The 18,661-nt window shown below is 37.6% G+C and overlaps 1 protein-coding gene across 4 annotated transcripts in view; it reads left to right on the top strand.

The window, feature by feature from the left end:
- The window catches only part of LOC122117715 (intraflagellar transport associated protein), a 68,763-nt gene extending 51,211 nt beyond the window's left edge, over window positions 1-17,552 (top strand). For 2 of the 4 annotated variants that reach the window (XM_042691506.1, XM_042691505.1), the window contains exons 6-7: window positions 9,563-9,699; window positions 17,158-17,550. In XM_042691506.1, coding sequence (XP_042547440.1) covers window positions 9,563-9,699; window positions 17,158-17,313 — 293 coding nt within the window. In that variant the 3' untranslated portion in view covers window positions 17,314-17,550. Of the gene's footprint in view, window positions 1-9,562; window positions 9,700-17,157 lie in introns of all 4 variants that reach the window. The other 2 variants (XM_042691507.1, XM_042691504.1) reach the window with 2 other exon arrangements.
- The last annotated feature ends 1,109 nt before the right edge of the window (window positions 17,553-18,661 follow it).

Below are 18,661 nucleotides of genomic sequence, written 5' to 3'. Positions count from 1 at the left end.
TAAGGTTCCCTTCTGTCCACATCCCCTCCAGCATCTGTTGTTATTAAAATTCTTGATTTTTGCCATTCTAACTGGGGTGAGGTGGTATCTTAATGTTGTTTTGATTTGCATTTCTTTTATGGCTAGGGAGGTTGAGCATTTCTTCATGTGTCTATTGGCCATCCTTCTTTCCTCTATTGAAGAACTTTCTGAAGATAATGTTTTCCAGGAAGTTTGGTGTCCTGTGTTGATTTCATATCAACTTATAAACCTTTCCTTTCTCTGATTTGGAATAAGACAGTTAACTTGAAAACTGTTATGTTTTCAGACAAGATGGCTCAAATTGTTATCCAGCAAAATTGCAATTTGGGTTAACTAGTTGCTATTATTCTAGGGCCATCAGCATAAGAAGAATCTTCATTTTATTATATTTTTTACCTCCTTAATTGGCCTACTCTCGTCTCTGGCTTAATGAAACTAGCTAAAGAGATTTTTTTTAGGTCTAGTTCTCAGAATTATACTGCCTGGACAGGTCTTTTGACCAGTGGATGTACTTACGCTATGGTTAATTGTGTTAAATGACAGTGGGTCCTGGTTCCTACTCAACAATTGGCAGCCCTCTTCAATTTTTTATTTTCAACTTTTCCAGTACTTTGAATCATTTGTAGCTAGGAAGAGGCAAGTGCCTACAAATGAGGGATCAGTTATTTCTCCTTTAAAAAAATATGATTTAATTCTTTGGTTATCCGCATCTTTGAGCAGCTTTAAGTAGTCTGTGAATGGCCAGGGATTCATACTTAACAAATGTTTAACACCTGTGGCTGGTACTGTGACTATAATGAAGAAAAAAATAGACCATGTTTCTGTATTCATACAATTCATAAATTATTAGAAGAGTTTCAGGTATAATGATATAATCACAAACATGTCATTATAAATTATTCAGGATCTCTCGAAAGCATTGGAAGGGGAACTTAAATTTGTCTGTGGGATCAGAGAAACCTCTTTAAAGAGTGCTGGGCGCCAGTGGCTCATGCCTGTAACCTTAGCTACTCAGGAGTCTAACATCTGAGGATTGCAGTTAGAAGCCAGCTTGGACAGGAAAGTCCATGAGCCTCTTTATCTCCAGTTAGCTACCAGGAAACCATAACTAGAACTGTGGCTCAAAGTGGTAAAGCACTAACCTTGGGAGAAAAAACTCAGTCGGCGCTCAGGCCCTGACTTCAAGCTCCTCGACAGACTTAATAAACAAACAAACAAACAAATAAATAAAGTGCTTTAAGAGCCCCAGACCCAAAGGGTAAATAACCACGAACTGCTGAAGGGGTGAGGGAGAAGGGCAGATAGGAGAGTATAGGACAGCATAAGAATGGCATATATAGAGGTGATGGTTTAAGAAAAAAATGATACATTTCAAGCAACTTGAAATGTAGATACCTTGTTTTATACTTAGGATATTAATATCTTCTTCCATGGCTTCATTTATCATTGAAAACATCAAGAGGGAGAAAATACACAAGGACCTGTTTTACAGTGGTCCTCTATTCCTACTTCTCCAAGTTTTACGTAGGCAAACATATACCCATCTCTGAAGGTCTATTCATGTTAACCATGAAGGAAAGCAAAGGCTTTTGCCCTGTCCTTATTACATCAAGAAATTTTCATTCTGTTCTTGAGAAGAGAAGAGAATTGAGTGGATAATTCTCTTCTTATCCCACTGAGAGAAGAAAAGATTTATTTAATCAATCCCTTCATTTTGCTTCGGGGGTCATGCTGTTTGGAAGCTGTATGTCTTTTCTTCTAGTCCTGGAGCTTCCCTTTCCCCAGGTGAGTTACAGCTGAGCATCATCTCTTGATGGAAGGCTGAGGGACTCTCTCTGGGTCTCCTAAGGGCATCCGTAGAGGTGGTTTTCATTACCCCTGGTTCGGTGTCATTTGTCAGATGTTCTCCCGGGTGGATAGTCTAACCTTTCTGTCTGGAAGGATGCCCAGTTGTGGCTGTGAAACAAGCCTTACTTCCAAATTTAACTACACTAGGCATAAAGCTCCTACTTAGATTTCCACCATTCTGATTCCTAGACACATTTCTCATTTATTTTTGTACAATTGCCCTATCCACGAAGTAACTTTCCCCTAATCTTCCTTGCCATTTCTTGGATGGGCAGTAATCATTCTCTTTCTACACTTCCACATTTTTTCCTTTATTTTATTTGCAGAGTATTTGTTAGATCACAGATCACTTGCAAGTAGCGTATCACTTATGTATACATATGTATGTGTTCATGTGCATATATATATAACTGTAAACATACATCTATGTTTACAGTTATAAACTGTATCATTTATGTCTGATCATTTATGTCTAATTCCCCCTTACATTTTTTGCCTATTGTGGAATAACTAAGAATTATTTAAGGCCTATTTTAGTACATTTTACAGTTATTTTCTTCCAGTGTTTTAAAGATATTCTAGGGTTTTTTTTTTTGGTGTTTATTGTTGAAGGTGGCTCAGTGGTAGAGCGCTTGCCTTGCATGCCTGAGGCCCTGGGTTCGATTCCTCAGCACCACATAAGCAAAAAGAAAAAAGCCGGAAGTGGTGTGGTGGCTCAAGTGGTAGAGCGTTAGCCTTGAGTTGAAGAGCTGAGGGACAGCGCCCAGGCCCAGAGTTCAGGCCCCACGACCGGACCCCCTCACCCCCAAAAAAGAAAGATACTAAAAATCATCTGTCAGTCTGATTGCTGTCCTATGAAGTTAATGTTCTCTCCCCTCATTTGACTTTTTTTTTTTCCTTTTCTTTTCTTCAGTAATTTTACTATGTTTATGTTGTTTTGTTTGTATTTGTTTTGCTTGGGGGTGGTGGAGATTCTTGTGCTAGGAAATTCTCTGCTGTTATCTCCTTAAATATTACCCATGATCCTATCATTTTTCCAAAATCCCTATGTCCCTTTTGCTCTTTTCTGTATTTTTCATCATTAAAGAATTTTGTCTTTCTTGGGCTGGGAAGGTGGCTCAGTGGTAGAGCGCTTGCCTTGCATGCCTGAGGCCCTGGGTTCGATTCCTGAGCACCACATAAGCTAAAAGAAAAAAGCTGGGAGTGGCGCTCTGGCTCAAGTGGTAGAGCGCTAGCCTTGAGCTGAAGAGCTGAGGGACAGCGCCCAGGCCCAGAGTTCAGGCCCCACGACCGGACCCAAAAAGACAAAAAAAAAAAAAAAAGAATTTTGTCTTTCTTGCTTCAGTCTAAATATTTTCCACTATATTCTAGCTCATTAATCCTTTCCTGACATATCTGAGTTATAAAAATCATCGATATTTCAGTGTTGGAATACATATCTATTTTTATTTGTCTTCACTAATGTTGCAAAAGCAATGATGGTTCTATGCTGGTGCGTTTGTGTGAACCAACATAGTGGCACTAACTATACTAGCAGTTATCATCTTCTTTGCTGTGAAATTCACAACCAATATAAATGCAAGTTTCTGCTGAAAATGTCCTTGATAAAGTTGTAAAAATGATTGATTTTTACTAATTCCTGATATGCTGACCACAACTTTTTTTTTTGTCGGTCATGGGGCTTGAACTCTGGGCCTGGGCACTGTCTCTGAGCTCTTCAGCTCAAGGCTAGCACTCTACAACTTGAGCAACAGTGCCACTTTTGGTTTTCTGGTGGTTAATTGGAGATGAGAGTCACGGACTTTCCTGCTCTGGCTGGCTTTGAACGAGATCCTCAGAGCTCAGCTTCCTGAGTAGCTAGGATTGCAGGCATAAGCCACCGGCACCTGGCGACCACAACTCTTTTAACGATCTGTATGTTGAAATAGTATATACCCAACAAGGCACTTCTGCTACATATGGACATACAATTAGTTATGTGGAAAAATATGTGTGAGAGAGAGTGTGTGAGAGAGAGTGAGAGTGTGTTTAACTGTGTTTTTTCTCTTTTCTGAATCACAGTCTCTTTGAAAGGATGACTGACAAACTATAATTTTAAGAAAGTATCAAACAAACTCTTCCACAATTAATAGTACTCATCGCCAGTAATAAAACTGATACTCAAACAAGTGAAAATTAGAATTTTAGGAAACCTGGTAAAATTGGTGATATTGACTAATGTGGGCTTTATTCTGCATAATGCAACATGTCAATATTTGGAAGAGCTACCTAACAGTGTGAGTCAATATTTTCCAAATAAACAATTATAGTATAAAACTATGGATTGAAGAAATATCCATTCAACTTGAAAGTTAGGAGAGTGACTTTTAATATAACAATGTGAAACATTCAATAGTATGGTTTCAGCTTACTTACTGAAACTAACCTTTAAAAAACTATCATTTGTCACGTTTTGGTGTGGTATCTAAAAAAATACCTGCAATCCTATGAAAAGACAAAATAATTTTCACCTTTTCAGCTATTTACCTGTTTTAGATTTTCCTTATATCAACTAAAAAAGCATAATTCAAAAATCAAATGCAGAAACAAAGAATCAAACTTTCTTCTATTAAGCCAGACATTAAAATAGGTTCGAAAAGATGTAAACCTGTACTTCTCACTGATTCCTTTGATTTTCGGAAATGGATTATTCATAAAACATTTTAAAATTGAATTAATTTTAATGATTCTATAAATAACATTAGAATATTTGTTTTTTTAATTTCAATATGATAAATGTTAATAGATATAACCCACGTAAGTAAGAGATCTTTGTGATCTTTAGTAACTTTTTTCTTATTTAAAATTTTATTATTTTATTTTATTGTAAAGCTGATGTACAGAAGGGTTAGTTACATAAGTAAATCATATTAAGTGAAGTAAGCCAGACCCAAAGAACACAGGCTACCTGGTTTTCCTCATTTGTAATATTAGTATATGCTTAAGGTAGTCCTAGAGGATCACAATATCTTGATAACTATGTACATATGACCATATAAAATGTAGCTTATTGGAGCTGGGAATGTGGAACAGTGGTAGAGCACTTGAAGACCTGGGTTCGATTCTTCAGTACCACATAAACAGAAAAAGCTGGAAGTGGTGCTATTGCTTAAGTGGTAGAGTACTAGCCTTGAGCAAAAGACAGTGCCCAGGCCTTGAGTTCAAGCCCAGGATTGGGGGAAAAAAATTCCATGATATAGAAACAAGAGGTTTCTTCCTTCTCCTCCTTATGCTCCTCCTCCTCTTTTTTTAGTGTTTCATTTTGTTCCTCTGTTTTATTCCCTGTGGTCACTGTTTCTGAGTACCCTTTGTCTTTTATACAAATTTATCTGATTTGGAGAAGTGATGGGGAATTGGAAAAACAGTGGGACAATGGGTGAAATAATGCAACAGGGATTCTCACTAGACACTATGTTGGAACTGAACTTTACAATGTGGAGGGGAGGAGAGTCGGGGAGTGAGAGAAAATGAGGGAGGGGGTAACACTGAAAAGAAATGTACTCATTACTTGGGTAACTTTTAAGAATAAGAACCACTAAACTAGCCTGGCATGGTTAACTCATCCCTAGAATACGAGCTACTCAGGAGGCTAAAATCTGGAGGATCATGATTTGAAACCAGTCCAGGCAAAATGTCTCAGAGACTCCGTCTCCATTTAACCTGAACAAAGCTCCACTGGAGGCATGGATCAAAGTGGTACAGTGCTAGCTATGAGCAGCCAGCAAAACAAAACAAAACAAAATTCACCAAGCTGGACTTTTATAGATAGTGGCTGTGTTGCGGAGACTGGAAAGCTAAAACATTTCTCATTATACTTTTCTTGGACATAGAAGCCCAAATGTTGAGGAAACGTGGTCACTTTACATGATGACACACAAATCGGTTGGCTAATTTTTATAACTATGCCAGGCAGATTAAATATTATTATATTCTAAATTATCAGGTAACAGGTAGGTTGCTTGCAAAAAAATGTATTAGATGACACGAGGACAGCTTTTGATTTGCTCATTATTGGCTCAGTACAGAAAGCTGAACAGCATATGTAGATCATTTGTAAATATTAGAAATTGGAACATGTAGTTGATAAGGAGAGATTAAAGTATTCCCATCAGTCTTGTCATTCAACCTCAAGAGTCAATATGGAAATTGCTCTGTTTCTACAATGTACATCAGCTGATACAGTGACATTTAATTAAGATAAAAACAAAGCCTTTGGTTGTTTTAAAAATAATGTGGTCATCTTAAGCCCCTGAAAGCACTGGAGTTTTAGAAAGTTTTACAGGGTACTTCAGAAATTCTTTTCACTGTCATCAACAAATACAATAATTATTTTTCCCTGGAGAAGATAAGTATGTGTACAAATAACAAATCCATATTGGCTAAAAGATGGTAATTTTCCTTATAACATGTATCCTATCGGTCTTTTCTCATCTACATTAATTTGCCCTTTCATAAGCCCATTGTATTTGGAGTCAATCACCTTTGTTCTTATTATTTAGTTAATTTCTGTGTGAAAGACACATCACTTCAACCATATTCTGTTTTTGAGAGTAATGATGATACTTCTTTTACATCATGCACAGAGTCGTATTGGCAAGTAGGTTCTCAACACCTGCTATTCAGTTTAAAAGACATGGTGCAGGAAATTCATTTTCTGTCTCCAACTGGCTGAGAATCACTACACATGCAGGGACTCTATTAGGCCCCAGCAGACATGCTGGGGTGAGTTTTGCTTTTACACTGAAGAAAAGAAATGTCAATACATGTTAGTTAAAATACAGAGGATGAGTCTTCTTGCTTTTGAAAGAATTGTATCCATGGCAGTGGAATTATTAGGAAAGAAAGAATTTTTGTTGAAATTTCTAACTTTTTCTTTGCAAACAGATTAGAAAAGTGTAGAGTCAGAGTGAAGGAACTGCAAACTGGCTATACCATTTGTCAGTCAGAACAATGATCTGCAGTAGCCCTTAAAGCAGAATTGATTTTCATTTCACATTTGAGCCTGTTATTTCCTCTGGCAGCCAGAGGGTCTGGGGTATATTGGTTTTCACATTCAGAGGTCTGAACCTTTCTTTTGCTGCCTTGTTAGCAGCCCTGGCCAGCCATAGGTCAGTCCTAGTCAGTTACATGAAGGAGCTCCATGAGGGAGCTGGCGTTGAACTCACAAATAGATACATTAGAAAGCCAAGTTTCTTGGATTTAAGCATGCTACTTCTGTTGGCCAAAAAAAAGTGTGGGAAGTGTACTTTATGCTGCCCAACCATGCTAATGTTTACTATAGTGACACTTCCAGCACTTGAGTTTGGATGCATAATTGAATCAAGTTAAATAAGACACATAATGAAAAGTCTGCTTTAAAAAGTGATATGGGAAATTTGATCTCTGAACTCAATACCAATTCACAAATAATGAGACCAGGGTTTTGGAGAAAAGGAAATAAAAGGCTTATTAATTTTGTCAGGCAAAAGGAGGACATTGCATTGTTATCTCAGAAAGAACCACAGTCCTGCCTTCTGGAGAGGTTTTTACAGCCAAGCCCAGGAGCCTGGGCTTCTGGATGTATGTAAAGAGGCATGACTTAGGGCTGGATGGTGGTCTTGGGCTCTCTGACCTCTAGGTGTATCTCTAGAGCTGTCGTTCCTTGCTGCCCAGCTCTGCAGGATAAGAAGAGGAGCATGGTCATGTCTGGAGCTGAGAATATGTACTTCAGTTCCCTCCCATGGGGACATAGGGACATAATAGGGGAAGAGGTAGAAGAGTGAGAAAGAAAAAAACTTATGTGAGATAGCATCTGGCTGTTGAGCTAAACCTATAGTTGTGACATATTTGGATATCTATTCCTGTTTACAAAATAAGTTCATGATGTGACATTGTAGGCTAAGATACAGGGCTTGGTGGATGGATTGCCCAGCCCTGCTCTTCTGTGGGATTGGTTCTAAGTGATTAGGAATCTGAGTTTATTCTCACTGTTTATCACCCAAGAAATAATAGAACTCTTGGAAGGATTAGCTGTGCTGATGCTTGTAAAATGCTGGACATAAAGTAAATGTTGGCTAACATTAGTTTTTCTTTATGCTAAATAGTAAGACCATATTCTAAGACTTTAATAATTGGTCATGACAGAACTATGTTTGTAGTTCTACCAAACTGTTCTACCAGATTGATGATGAAGGCCTAACTTAAAGAATAGTGATTCTATTTTTTTTATTTTTATGAGAGTTGTTGTCTACATTGGTGAACCATGCATTTCAAAAGGGTTTCAGCTTTTGTATGTCAATACCAGCTTCAGTTATCTCGATATCTATCTATCTATCTATCTATCTATCTATCTATCTATCTATCTATCTATCTATCTATCTATCTATCTATGCTGCCATTGGCAACAGCCCAGGCATGCCTGTTGCTAATTAACCACTGAGAACTTAATTAGTGGCTTAATGAGGATCATTGTAGAGTAGCAGGCAGCATCTTCCTGAGCCAGCTGCAAGTTCCTGGCTAGCATCAGCTAGTCCTAGTCCTTCTGGTCCTTTGGAAACTCCTATGCTTCTGTTTGTCCTCCATAAAAATCACTGGTTGTCTGTTAGGCAGTCATTAACTGTCACACCTGTAAGGAAGGAACAGATACATTTGTGTTGAATGGATCAGAAAATCAAGATTGGTTGTTGAATTCTTGTGATTGTGCTAGTACAGGAAACATGTTATTGTTTGCAAGTGTTGAAAAAGAAAATGTGTATTCTGTGACAAAGTATTTCATTTTTCTGAAAGTTAAAGTGCTTTTCTTCTGGCATTGTGTATATATATGTGTATATATATGTGAAATATTGCTACACTATTACTAGATGAAATAAGTACTCTATTTTCTTTCTCTGTACTCCCTCGGGAAAATATGGCAAAATGAGGCAAAATTAGCATCGTCTTCCTGCCTTAGTCTCCTGTAGAAGTAGAAATTTCTTTCAGATTTCAAGGCAAAATTGAGTTACTCACCAAACAGCATTTCTCCCATTCTCTCTTTTGGATAGACTGTGACTGCAACAGTAAGATAAAAACAAATGTACCAATCGCTTCTTCTTTAGAGAAAGGGATTTCTTTGAGTCAAGTTCCCAAAATGAGGACATGCATTGTAGAATGAACCTACTTTGCATGAACATATTTTCTGGTTTCCTTCTTTTTTCTTTCTTCCTTCCTTCCTTCCTTCTTTCCTTCCTTCCTTCCTTCCTTCCTTCCTTCCTTCCTTCCTTCCTTCCTTCCTTCCTTCCTTCCTTCCTTCCTTCCTTCCTTCCTTCCTTCCTTCCTTCTTCCTTTCTCTTTCTCTCTTTCCTCCTCCTCCTCTTCTTAATCTTCATCTTTATCTTTTTTTTTTTTTTGCCAGTCTTGGGGCTTGAACTCAGGGCCTGGGCACTGTCCTTGAGCTTCTTTTGCTCAAGGCTAGCATTCTGCCACTTGAGCCACAGTGCCACTTTCAGGTTTTTTCTGTTTATGTGATACTGAGGAATCGACCCCAGAGCTTCATGCATGCTAGGCAAGCACTCTATCACTAAGCCACCTTCCCAGCCCAATGCATGAGCATGTTTTTATCCTTCCTTTGGCTGTTAGATCACTGGTGCTAAGTGTTGAACCTGGCAAAAGATCAATTGAAATATTTTGTAATCAACAGATAGGATGCTGCTTCCAGGAGAAGTGGAACAGGAATTAAGCACCTATGTTCCTTCTTACACTCCTGTGGACCGGCCTCCCATCAATGAAGAGAAGCTGAAGCCTACTGTAAAAAGGACCATGGAGCAAGTGTCTGAGGTACTCCCCAGAGAATGCAGTGCCTAGATTTTCTAGTTTGTCCTTTTAGGGAAATGTGCTCTCGTTCTGTGCTTTCTTTTTCCTTAGACATGGGGAAATTTAGAACTTGTTATTTAATTGGTTCCTCTCCTATTGATTTTTTAAAAAATATCATTTGCTTTATTATTATAAAGTGACGTACAGAGGGATTACAATGACATGAATAAGGTAATGAGTGCATTTCCTTTCATACAGTGTCCTCTGTTCCCTCACTCTCTCCCAGTCCCTCCCCCATGAGTTGTCTAGTTCACTTTCATCAGTGTCCAGTGAGCTCCACTGCTGCACTGTTTCACCCATTTCCCTTGAGTTCTGTACCCTCCCCCAACCCTCCTGCAGATATACAAGTGAATATATCATGCATAAAGAAAAGTCAGACTCATCAAAAAATAAAATTTTAATAAAAAGAAAGAAAACAAAGAGATCTCTTATTTCCATATCTTGGAGTTCATTTAGATATATATTATTTATATGAATATGGGTCTTTAATGATTATACTCCTTTTAAGCACATAGAGAAATTACGTTTTTATGTGGGAACTCTCTCAGCTTTATGATGTATGTCATACTGAAGAATAAGCAATAGAAAGAAGGGACAGTTTTCTTATCTCTTTTGGCCTGAACTGGCTGTGGTTCTTATCATTTCTAAGGTCTTACAAATTTTTGATATTAGTGAAGATAGGACCACACTGCTGTAACAAAATCTTGATAATAATTCCAAGGCTGAAGGATGTAGAAGTCTGTTTCTCTTACTTAGCAGTCTAGAGAGAGGTCTTAAAGTGAGTAGGTCAGTTCCCTAGGGTCATCGGCGACTAAAGGCTCCTTGAGTCACTGTCCCCAGCTGAACATTCCAAGTCAGATTACCACCATATTTAGAGGGGCAGGGACAGGAGCTTAGGGGTAAGCATGCCACTGCAAGGCCTAGGACTTTGGGTCCTTCATTGCTGCTCACGTCCCATTGACAACCACTTAAGTCATGTTTTCCTAGCTAGCCACAATAGAGAATGTGCACAATAGCAGGAGAGAATAGACTCTCTGTTAACACCTTTACCCTCTCAGACATAGAACCTGAAAGCCACTTTAGTTATCATTTTGCTATTCTATATATACTTGGCAAATGGGCACTAACAGAGGCTGCTGGTGGTGCTGGAAAGTGACCCTTGTGATCTTCCTTATTTTAGTATAAAGGGGATCAGCCCCAATAAGTTGTTAAGGGCTTTTAGTTAAATCTGTGGATTTCTAATGAACTCCTCAAGGTCTCTCTTGGCTAGTATAATCATTCAGGTACTAGTCTTGTAACTGGAATTTAATTCTATTTGTAGAATCAGTTGGAATTATGACATTCAAAAGTAATGCAGTGGAATTCTAAGCTGCCATGTTCCATGTTTAGTATTTTTAAAAACATTAAAATATCAAAAACATATATCCAAGGTGCTTACAAGTTTATATTAAACTCCCAAATTGGCTACCAGACAAATAGATCAGGACAGCTACTTTCTAATATGCTTTTTGAATTATAAATTACATTCTTGGATTTATAAAAAACTAAAATTGCAATACTATTCTTAGCAGGAGTCAGTTTCTTTTTAAGGCTCATTTGTATTCTTGACTATTGGAAGTTGGTCTTAGAAGTTGTGCTAGCCATTGAATATGGCATCTAGTACCTTTTAAAAACACAATTACACTTAAGTATATAAGTATTCTAGGACAATAGAGGAAAAAAGTGGTTTCAGTTATGGGTTAAAAAAATTCTGAATGATCTCGAATCTGTTGAATAGTAAAACACAAAACTGTATGATTGCATTAAACATTTTGATTTCTCAATTTCACAGGATTTTTGAGCATTTTTCAATGTTGGAATCAAAATAATATAAATGAATTTTGTATTTCTCAACTCATAAGCCATTCATGAATAACTCGTGTTGTTTTGTAAATATCCTGACCAATATTTTGTTTGAGATCTTTCTTTATTCTTCTTTTTCCCTTACCCTTTCTCCTCTCCGCCTCATCCTTCTTTTTTTCCTCTTCTTCCTTTCCTCCTCCTTCTCCTCCTCTTCCCTCCTTTCTTCTTTCTGCTCTCCTTTCCCCTTTCTTTATTCTTTTCTATTTTGAGACAGAGTCTTACTATGCAATTCAGTCTAGCCTTAAAGTTTATATGTAGTCCAATTTGGCCTAAAACTTGTGATCCTCTTGCCTCAGCCTTCCAGCTGCTGGGATTCTAGGTATATGTACCATGATATCTGGCTTAGGATTTTTATTTCTAACTATTATCTGTAAGAGACTGTCTAGAATCACAACATTGTAACATCTCTGTCTTGGTTTGATACCATTAAGCTTATCTCAAGCCTTTATTATAATGTCACCAAAAAAACATAATCATCAGTTTCCAGCAGATGTCCTAAAAGTGCTCACCAAATGCCATTTGGAGAGCAGGGACAGCAATTGATTTTCTGCTGTCAGTGTGAAAGGTGAAAATGTGATCTGCCTGTCTTGACTTTCTCTTAATTTTCTCTTAAGAACTATTGATCCACTTTCTGATATTTTGGGCCTATTTGATTTTTTTTCTTAATACATGTGAATTTTTTAGCCTTAGAGTTAAACCTTTTTCTAAGAACCTTCAATGTTGTATTTGTAAATAACTTGCTTTTTTTCCTGGCTACTCTATTTTGAGAAATTTGGGAAGTTTTGAACAGCTTTATAGAGTTTAGGTTAGGAAGATGAAAAGTTGTTACTTGTTATCAAAACCATAAAAGAGGTCAGTAGACAAAAAAACTTGATGTTTTAATGGGAGAGCTGCTTTTACAGTTCATAATAGGATTCTAAAAAATGGCCAGCTATAAAAGACAGTTTATTTACTGTATTACTTTGTATGCTAGCTTACAGCTATATGTTACCATTATTGATTTGAGCGTTAGTTCTTTTTTCTTTAATTTGCCTATGTGGTACCATGAATGAAAATGATGCCTCTTTTAACAGTGTCTCTGGTAGAATAAGTCACATGAGCAATTTTAAGGAAAAGCAAAGTTTTCTAAGTGTAACAAATTGTATTCCCTGAGAGGCCACAAAAAGATTTCAATTAGATTTGAAATTAGACACCTGAAATCCACACATATTTCTCTCAGCTCCTTAGGCAAAAACAACAAGTTAATAACTTAATTCACAGTTGTTGTTTTTTTGTTTAGTAGCAGGGGATTTGGTGTTCGATTGCACAAATTTTTGCCTGAAATAAATCAGAATTTCAGATTGTAATTTAAAGCCTTGCAGTCTTATAGTTTAGAACCCTGAAATAAACCAAATTTGAAAGAAGAGAATTCCCAGTCTGCTACAACAGTCAATAGCCTGAAAGGCAGAACAGAAATGTAACCTTCCTATACTGTAAAAGCCATCCTCTAGTAGGCCACAGTGATGTTTTACTGAATGACAGTGGACACCTCGTCTCACTTTGAATTATGTGTCTATTACCTGTTTTGGGAGAATCCAATTCATTCCTCTCCTGCTTATCCTCATAAGCTTGTTTAGTTCAAATGTAAGATGTGGCTCAGTTCCATACATACAGTAGCCATGTAATAAACCATTGTTGAATGCACAAATATCTACACACATCCTCACTACTTACTGGCAACAATTTTCTGACACAACACAGTTTGGGGGGAGGGAGTCATTGTGTCTTTTCTTTTCTCTTGGTTAATTCCCCTCAACGTATAAACACATTCAGATCTCTCTGATCCTTAAGAAAATGAGACAAAACAAGAAAAGAAAAACCTGCCCTTTGTTTTGGATCCCTCTTTGGCTACTGACTATTCCTTTTCCGTAGTTTGTTTTCCCCCAGCCTTCAGAAGTCACTAGACTCTACTAGTTGATTCTGTTTCCTTTCCACTCAGCCCCCTTTCAGAATACCACAAAATGTCCTAGGCCTCCGTCGCTTGCCTGCATGTGTTCAGAATGAAGGCACTAACTACTTTATAGTGGCTCAATCCAGCCAATAAGAGATGAGTGGTTATCTCTTGCTACCCTCTCCCTTACACTCAGAGACAGCAAATTGGGAATCTTATTTCTATGACGTATTCATGACGGCCCCCCTCTCTGCAAAGCTGTTCTTCCCTCAGCCTTGTTTACTGATACACTTTAAAGATCCTCTTAGTTATTACCCTGGGCAGCTCTGAATCCTCCCAGGCCCATCCAGTCTGGTCTGGAATAGGCATCCTTTCTCTGCTCCTGTCATCCCTTTAGCTGCACCATTTGTGTTTACTGTATGGTATTATGCTTTGTTTCTAGGTTTATCTCACTTGTGATTTTCCTACAGGTCTTTATCTTTGCATTCCCTGACACCTTACACTGACATTTTGACTCATGGTTGTGCTGATCACATTGCATTATATTCCCCAAACAGTCTGAAATATTTTGAGACTCATTGTTTGGCCTTGCAAGTAGTTTTGGTTTATTTGCTTTTCTAGTTCAGCATTTAACTGCCAAAGAAGATAATCTGACAAAGCTACTGTTAATAACTCAGTTTCTAAAAGGGAAGAAATCTATCTGTTTAAGTGTATAAATATACCCTTACATTTATTATAAATGAGTAATCCTTAACATTATTATATTTATTAACTTTCTGAAATTTCTTGTTCTTGCTTTGGTTAATATAAAATGACTGAAGAAGATCATGTGTCATAATGAAGAATTTAAGCATATGAAAAACAACTTACAGGCAAATGCTATTTTTAAGAAATTTCTCTAACTGAGCTACCATAATTTGAGATGTTATAGTCTCAAGAGATACTGGGATCTGTGTGAAAAGAGAGGGATAAGATGATAGTGGGCTGGGTCTGAAACTAACTTGGCTATGGGAGTTAGTCCTCATTTGAGATTCAGAAATCCAAAATGCAAGCCCTGCATTCTCAGGGCTGCTAAGACAAGTTGAGTAAAAAGTATGGTGATATGGGGGCTCGTAGGGTTTTCTTCAGGGTGACAGTACTTGATTGAGAGGAAATGAAGCTTTTTCATTTTTCACTCCTGTGCTTTCCTTTCCCTTCTTGCAATTCTATCAGTGAGCATGGCCTGTAATACGAATATCAGTCATTTATTTCTGTCTCCTTGAAGTTCTTATGAAACCTCATAGACTCAGGTTTTGCTAGATTTATTTTGTGCTCTCAATATCTAATACAAGTTTTTGAGTAAACAAGCCAGGTGGGGGAAGTTGGGAATCTGAGGACCATTTCTGTTGGATAGAAGGAATGTGAACTCACAGCATGGTACCGCCGTGCTTTTTAGCACAGCAGAGCAATTTGTGTAATTTAAAAGTGTGTAATTTAAAATCTTACATGAGAAGTGAACAAAGCAAAATGACTTCACGTGGTGAGGATGGCTGTCTACAGAGGCCACACAGTGCAGATCTGAGTCACAATGCAGTGAGCACAGGCAGAATGAGCTTGGCATCATTCATGAGGGCATGCGTTTAGACCAGGCATAAGAGAGCAGAAAATGCCGTCAGATTGGATGTGTTGTCTTCTTCACACGTACTGCTAGGTTCAGGGTAGACTCGGTCATCCTCCATCAGGATGGGATAGGGCTGAAGTCTGCAGGCCTCAATACTGAGTGGAGTTGGAGATGGTGTCCTCGTCTTGGGTTATTGTGTGTTCTTTGAGTTTGTTGTAGCAATGTTATCCCTCTGTCATTTCAGCTGTGGTGAGGATTAATTCATTCTCGGAATGTGATAGAAACAGATGGGTTCATCATTCTGCTCTGTAGAAGATTTGCTTCCAATCTGGGTTGAATACAGGAAATAAGCTTCAGTTTCCTGGTGGCCTTGAGAACATTATCTATGGTCGTTTGTGGGAACTGCTTAGCTTCCTCAGGAATTTTGAGTTGGTTGATTCAGTTTTGGCTTGGTTGATTCTTACTGATGTTTATTGAGCAGGTTCAGTTTTATTCAAAGCAGAAGGCCCTGGATTCAAATGATGCTTTTCTCTCTTATTAATTGTGTAGCCTTACCCAAGTTCCATAGCCTTTAGGAGTTTCGTAAGATGGGATAACAGTGAATTGTGGAAGGGTTGTTTGAAGTCTGTGCTGCTGTCTACATGGCTCCAGGTCTTAGGGCTGGCATGTGGTGGGAACTCAGTGGCAGCTCTTTACCATTACTCTTGTCATAACTTTCTAATAGAAACAAAATACTTGCATCTGTAAAATGTGTTTCCTTGCTAGTTTACTAAGGAAGAATGATAGATCCCTGGGTGTTAGTTACTGATACCACACACCTAAGTGTAGGATATGACTGCCCAACAAGTAGGAGAGATCTATTCCTGGTGGCTTATTTTCCACCGTTAGTAGCAACACACTTTCTGAGCAATATGCTCCACTTCATAGACAATGAGATCATCTTCCATGTAAAACTATTTAAAGCTAATGATTGTTTCTTCATTCCTGGATAAACCATACTTTTCAATTATTTTGACCTTACCATATGGTAGAGCTGGATGGATTTCATTATATGACACACCATTTACTTTTGGAGAAGCTTTTTAGGGGATGGCATCGTGAGATTTTTTTTTTTAAATATGCTTTTTATTTACTGTCCTTTAGTAAATGTTCAAAACTCACACATTTGAATGAATATGTACAAAATGATTACCTTTCCTTGCAGCTACTCACTTTACATAAACTGGAATATTTTGAAATTAATTGGTAAGAAAACAGGGATCCTGGACTTTTAAGATGAAACTTTGTGTTTTAATTCCTTCCTTTTTAATTACTTTTGTCTTTAAGTAGTTCTACAAAGGAGTTGCTAATCAACAAAGCAGTTTATGAATCAATGCACCATGATCAGTGTTACTTCTCTCATCATTCTCTCCCATTCCTCCTACCCTTATCCTTTCCCTCAGTTTTCTTAATTTTGTTGAATATGTATTGAATTTTATAATTCTTTATGTTATTGGACAGAACATATTGATATTATCCAAAGAAGTATAGAAAATGTAGGATACTTTTTAATCATTGGAAATTATATTTTATTAATACAAGTGTTTTTTTGTAAATGGTGGAAAAACATTTACAGTTGATCAAAACTCTTAAGTTATATTTTCTCACATTTTAATACAATGCCTATGTTTTCTATATCACTGCTACTACACACAAATGCTAAAGAATGCAGTGAACGTGTGCATGGGAAACTTTCTGGTCCTTGCCTTGGGCAGAATTAAGCTAATGATATTCATTCACATGCAGTATGGTACAAATGAGGCATATTAAGAGGTTTAAATTAGGTCAAATTGAATAATTGAATTTATTTCTTTACTTAAAAACAGCTTAATCAGCTGAGAGTGCTGAAGTCTAAAAAAGTTTAATTAAATATTAATGGGCAGTTTATGTTTCAACTTTATCCTTGTTTACTATGATTGTATGTTTTTTTCTTCCTTTGTCACATTTTTAGATACTTGGGGATGAAGTTCAGCCCTTCTCACTTGATGAAGAATTTGATTATGACAATGTGACTCTAACCCCCAAGTACACTCCTGAAGATATAGACACCATCAAAGAACTGTTGAAGCAAGGGAGAAAGAACACCAGCACCAACACACAACAGTAGCAGTCAGTGAGAACCCCCGTGACTGACACCTAAAGCTTCATTTTTATTTTATTAAAGCAATAAAAATAAAAGATAAAAGGAATTAAAAATAAATCAACCATATTCTCTCTGTGGAAATTTACATGTGTGGTTTAATTGACCAATTATCTATCATTATGGAGGAAGAGGAACTAACAAGACCTAAGAGAGGCTTGCTTTACAGAATTCTTTCCGGTCACATTACTAGTACGTCCTGAGATTGGTCGGGGAAATGTGAGTGGGAAGTGGGACAGGAAGCAATGCCTGCCGAAGTAATTGTTGGATTTGAGCAGGCTGTATGTGCAGTGTCATGAAGACTGGACACATGTTTCCATGTTCTTGGGGGTAAGTGACAATGTGAGGGACATATAAAACACGCATCGAGGAAAAAGTGCTCAGGTGAGCAGGGGACTGGTTCCAGCTGTTGGGAGATAATAGTATCAGTGTGATTGTTTAGAGATTAGCATTGATTGACAAAGGGCTTCTCTGAAAGACATCTGAGAGATGATTACAGATCATCTATGGAAGTCATGGAGTTCGTCGTCGTTATGAAACCATATGAGAAACAGAGTACAAGGAATAGGTCCTGTCATCACAAGTTCAAAATACAGTTTGAAAAGGCAAGCCGACAAGAGAATGTAAAAACATAAGATGGGATATAACTTATGTAGGAAACCCTTAAAGGAATGAGGAAAGGGCTGAAGACACAGAATAATGCGATGAAGTAATTATTTAGTAATGAAGCAATCAGTAAGAAGTTCAATATACTTAGTCTTTACTGGTTTTTATTTTCTCTTTTGAATATTTTTTTAGAGCAGTTTTAGCTTCACAGCAAAACTGAGAAAGAGAATTCCCAAATATTCTTTGCTGCCTGCCACTGCCCTCCCCTCCTATACCCATCCCACACCAGAGACTACATTTATTTTGGTTTTGTTTTGGGTTTTCTATTACTTTCCTTCTCTCTATTGTCATCATCTTTGGTAAAAACATGTAACATGAGATCTACCTTGAGAGGAAGATGGAGAAAAAAAGAAACAAGAAAAGAAGACAATGAAAGAGAAAAGTGGGTAACCGGAGTTCAATATTATGATTATATGGGCAACATTCTACAGCAACTCTTTAGCACTCATTTATGTATAAGGGAAAGTTTGCATACCTTGAACAACTCCCATCTCCCCTTCCCTCCCTCAGCTCCTGATTATGAGTTGAACTATTAGAGATAGCCCGTGGGAATGGATGCGCGGTATTTATCTTCTTTAACTGGCTTATTTCACTTACTCTGGTGTCTTTCAGGTTCATCCAGGTTGTGGGTGGCACAATATTCCATTGT

Source organism: Dipodomys spectabilis, unplaced genomic scaffold (genome assembly GCF_019054845.1).
Source record: "Dipodomys spectabilis isolate Male_0828 unplaced genomic scaffold, ASM1905484v1 ptg000145l, whole genome shotgun sequence".
In the NCBI taxonomy this organism is placed as follows: domain Eukaryota; kingdom Metazoa; phylum Chordata; class Mammalia; order Rodentia; family Heteromyidae; genus Dipodomys; species Dipodomys spectabilis.
This window is presented reverse-complemented; position numbering and strand designations above follow the sequence as displayed.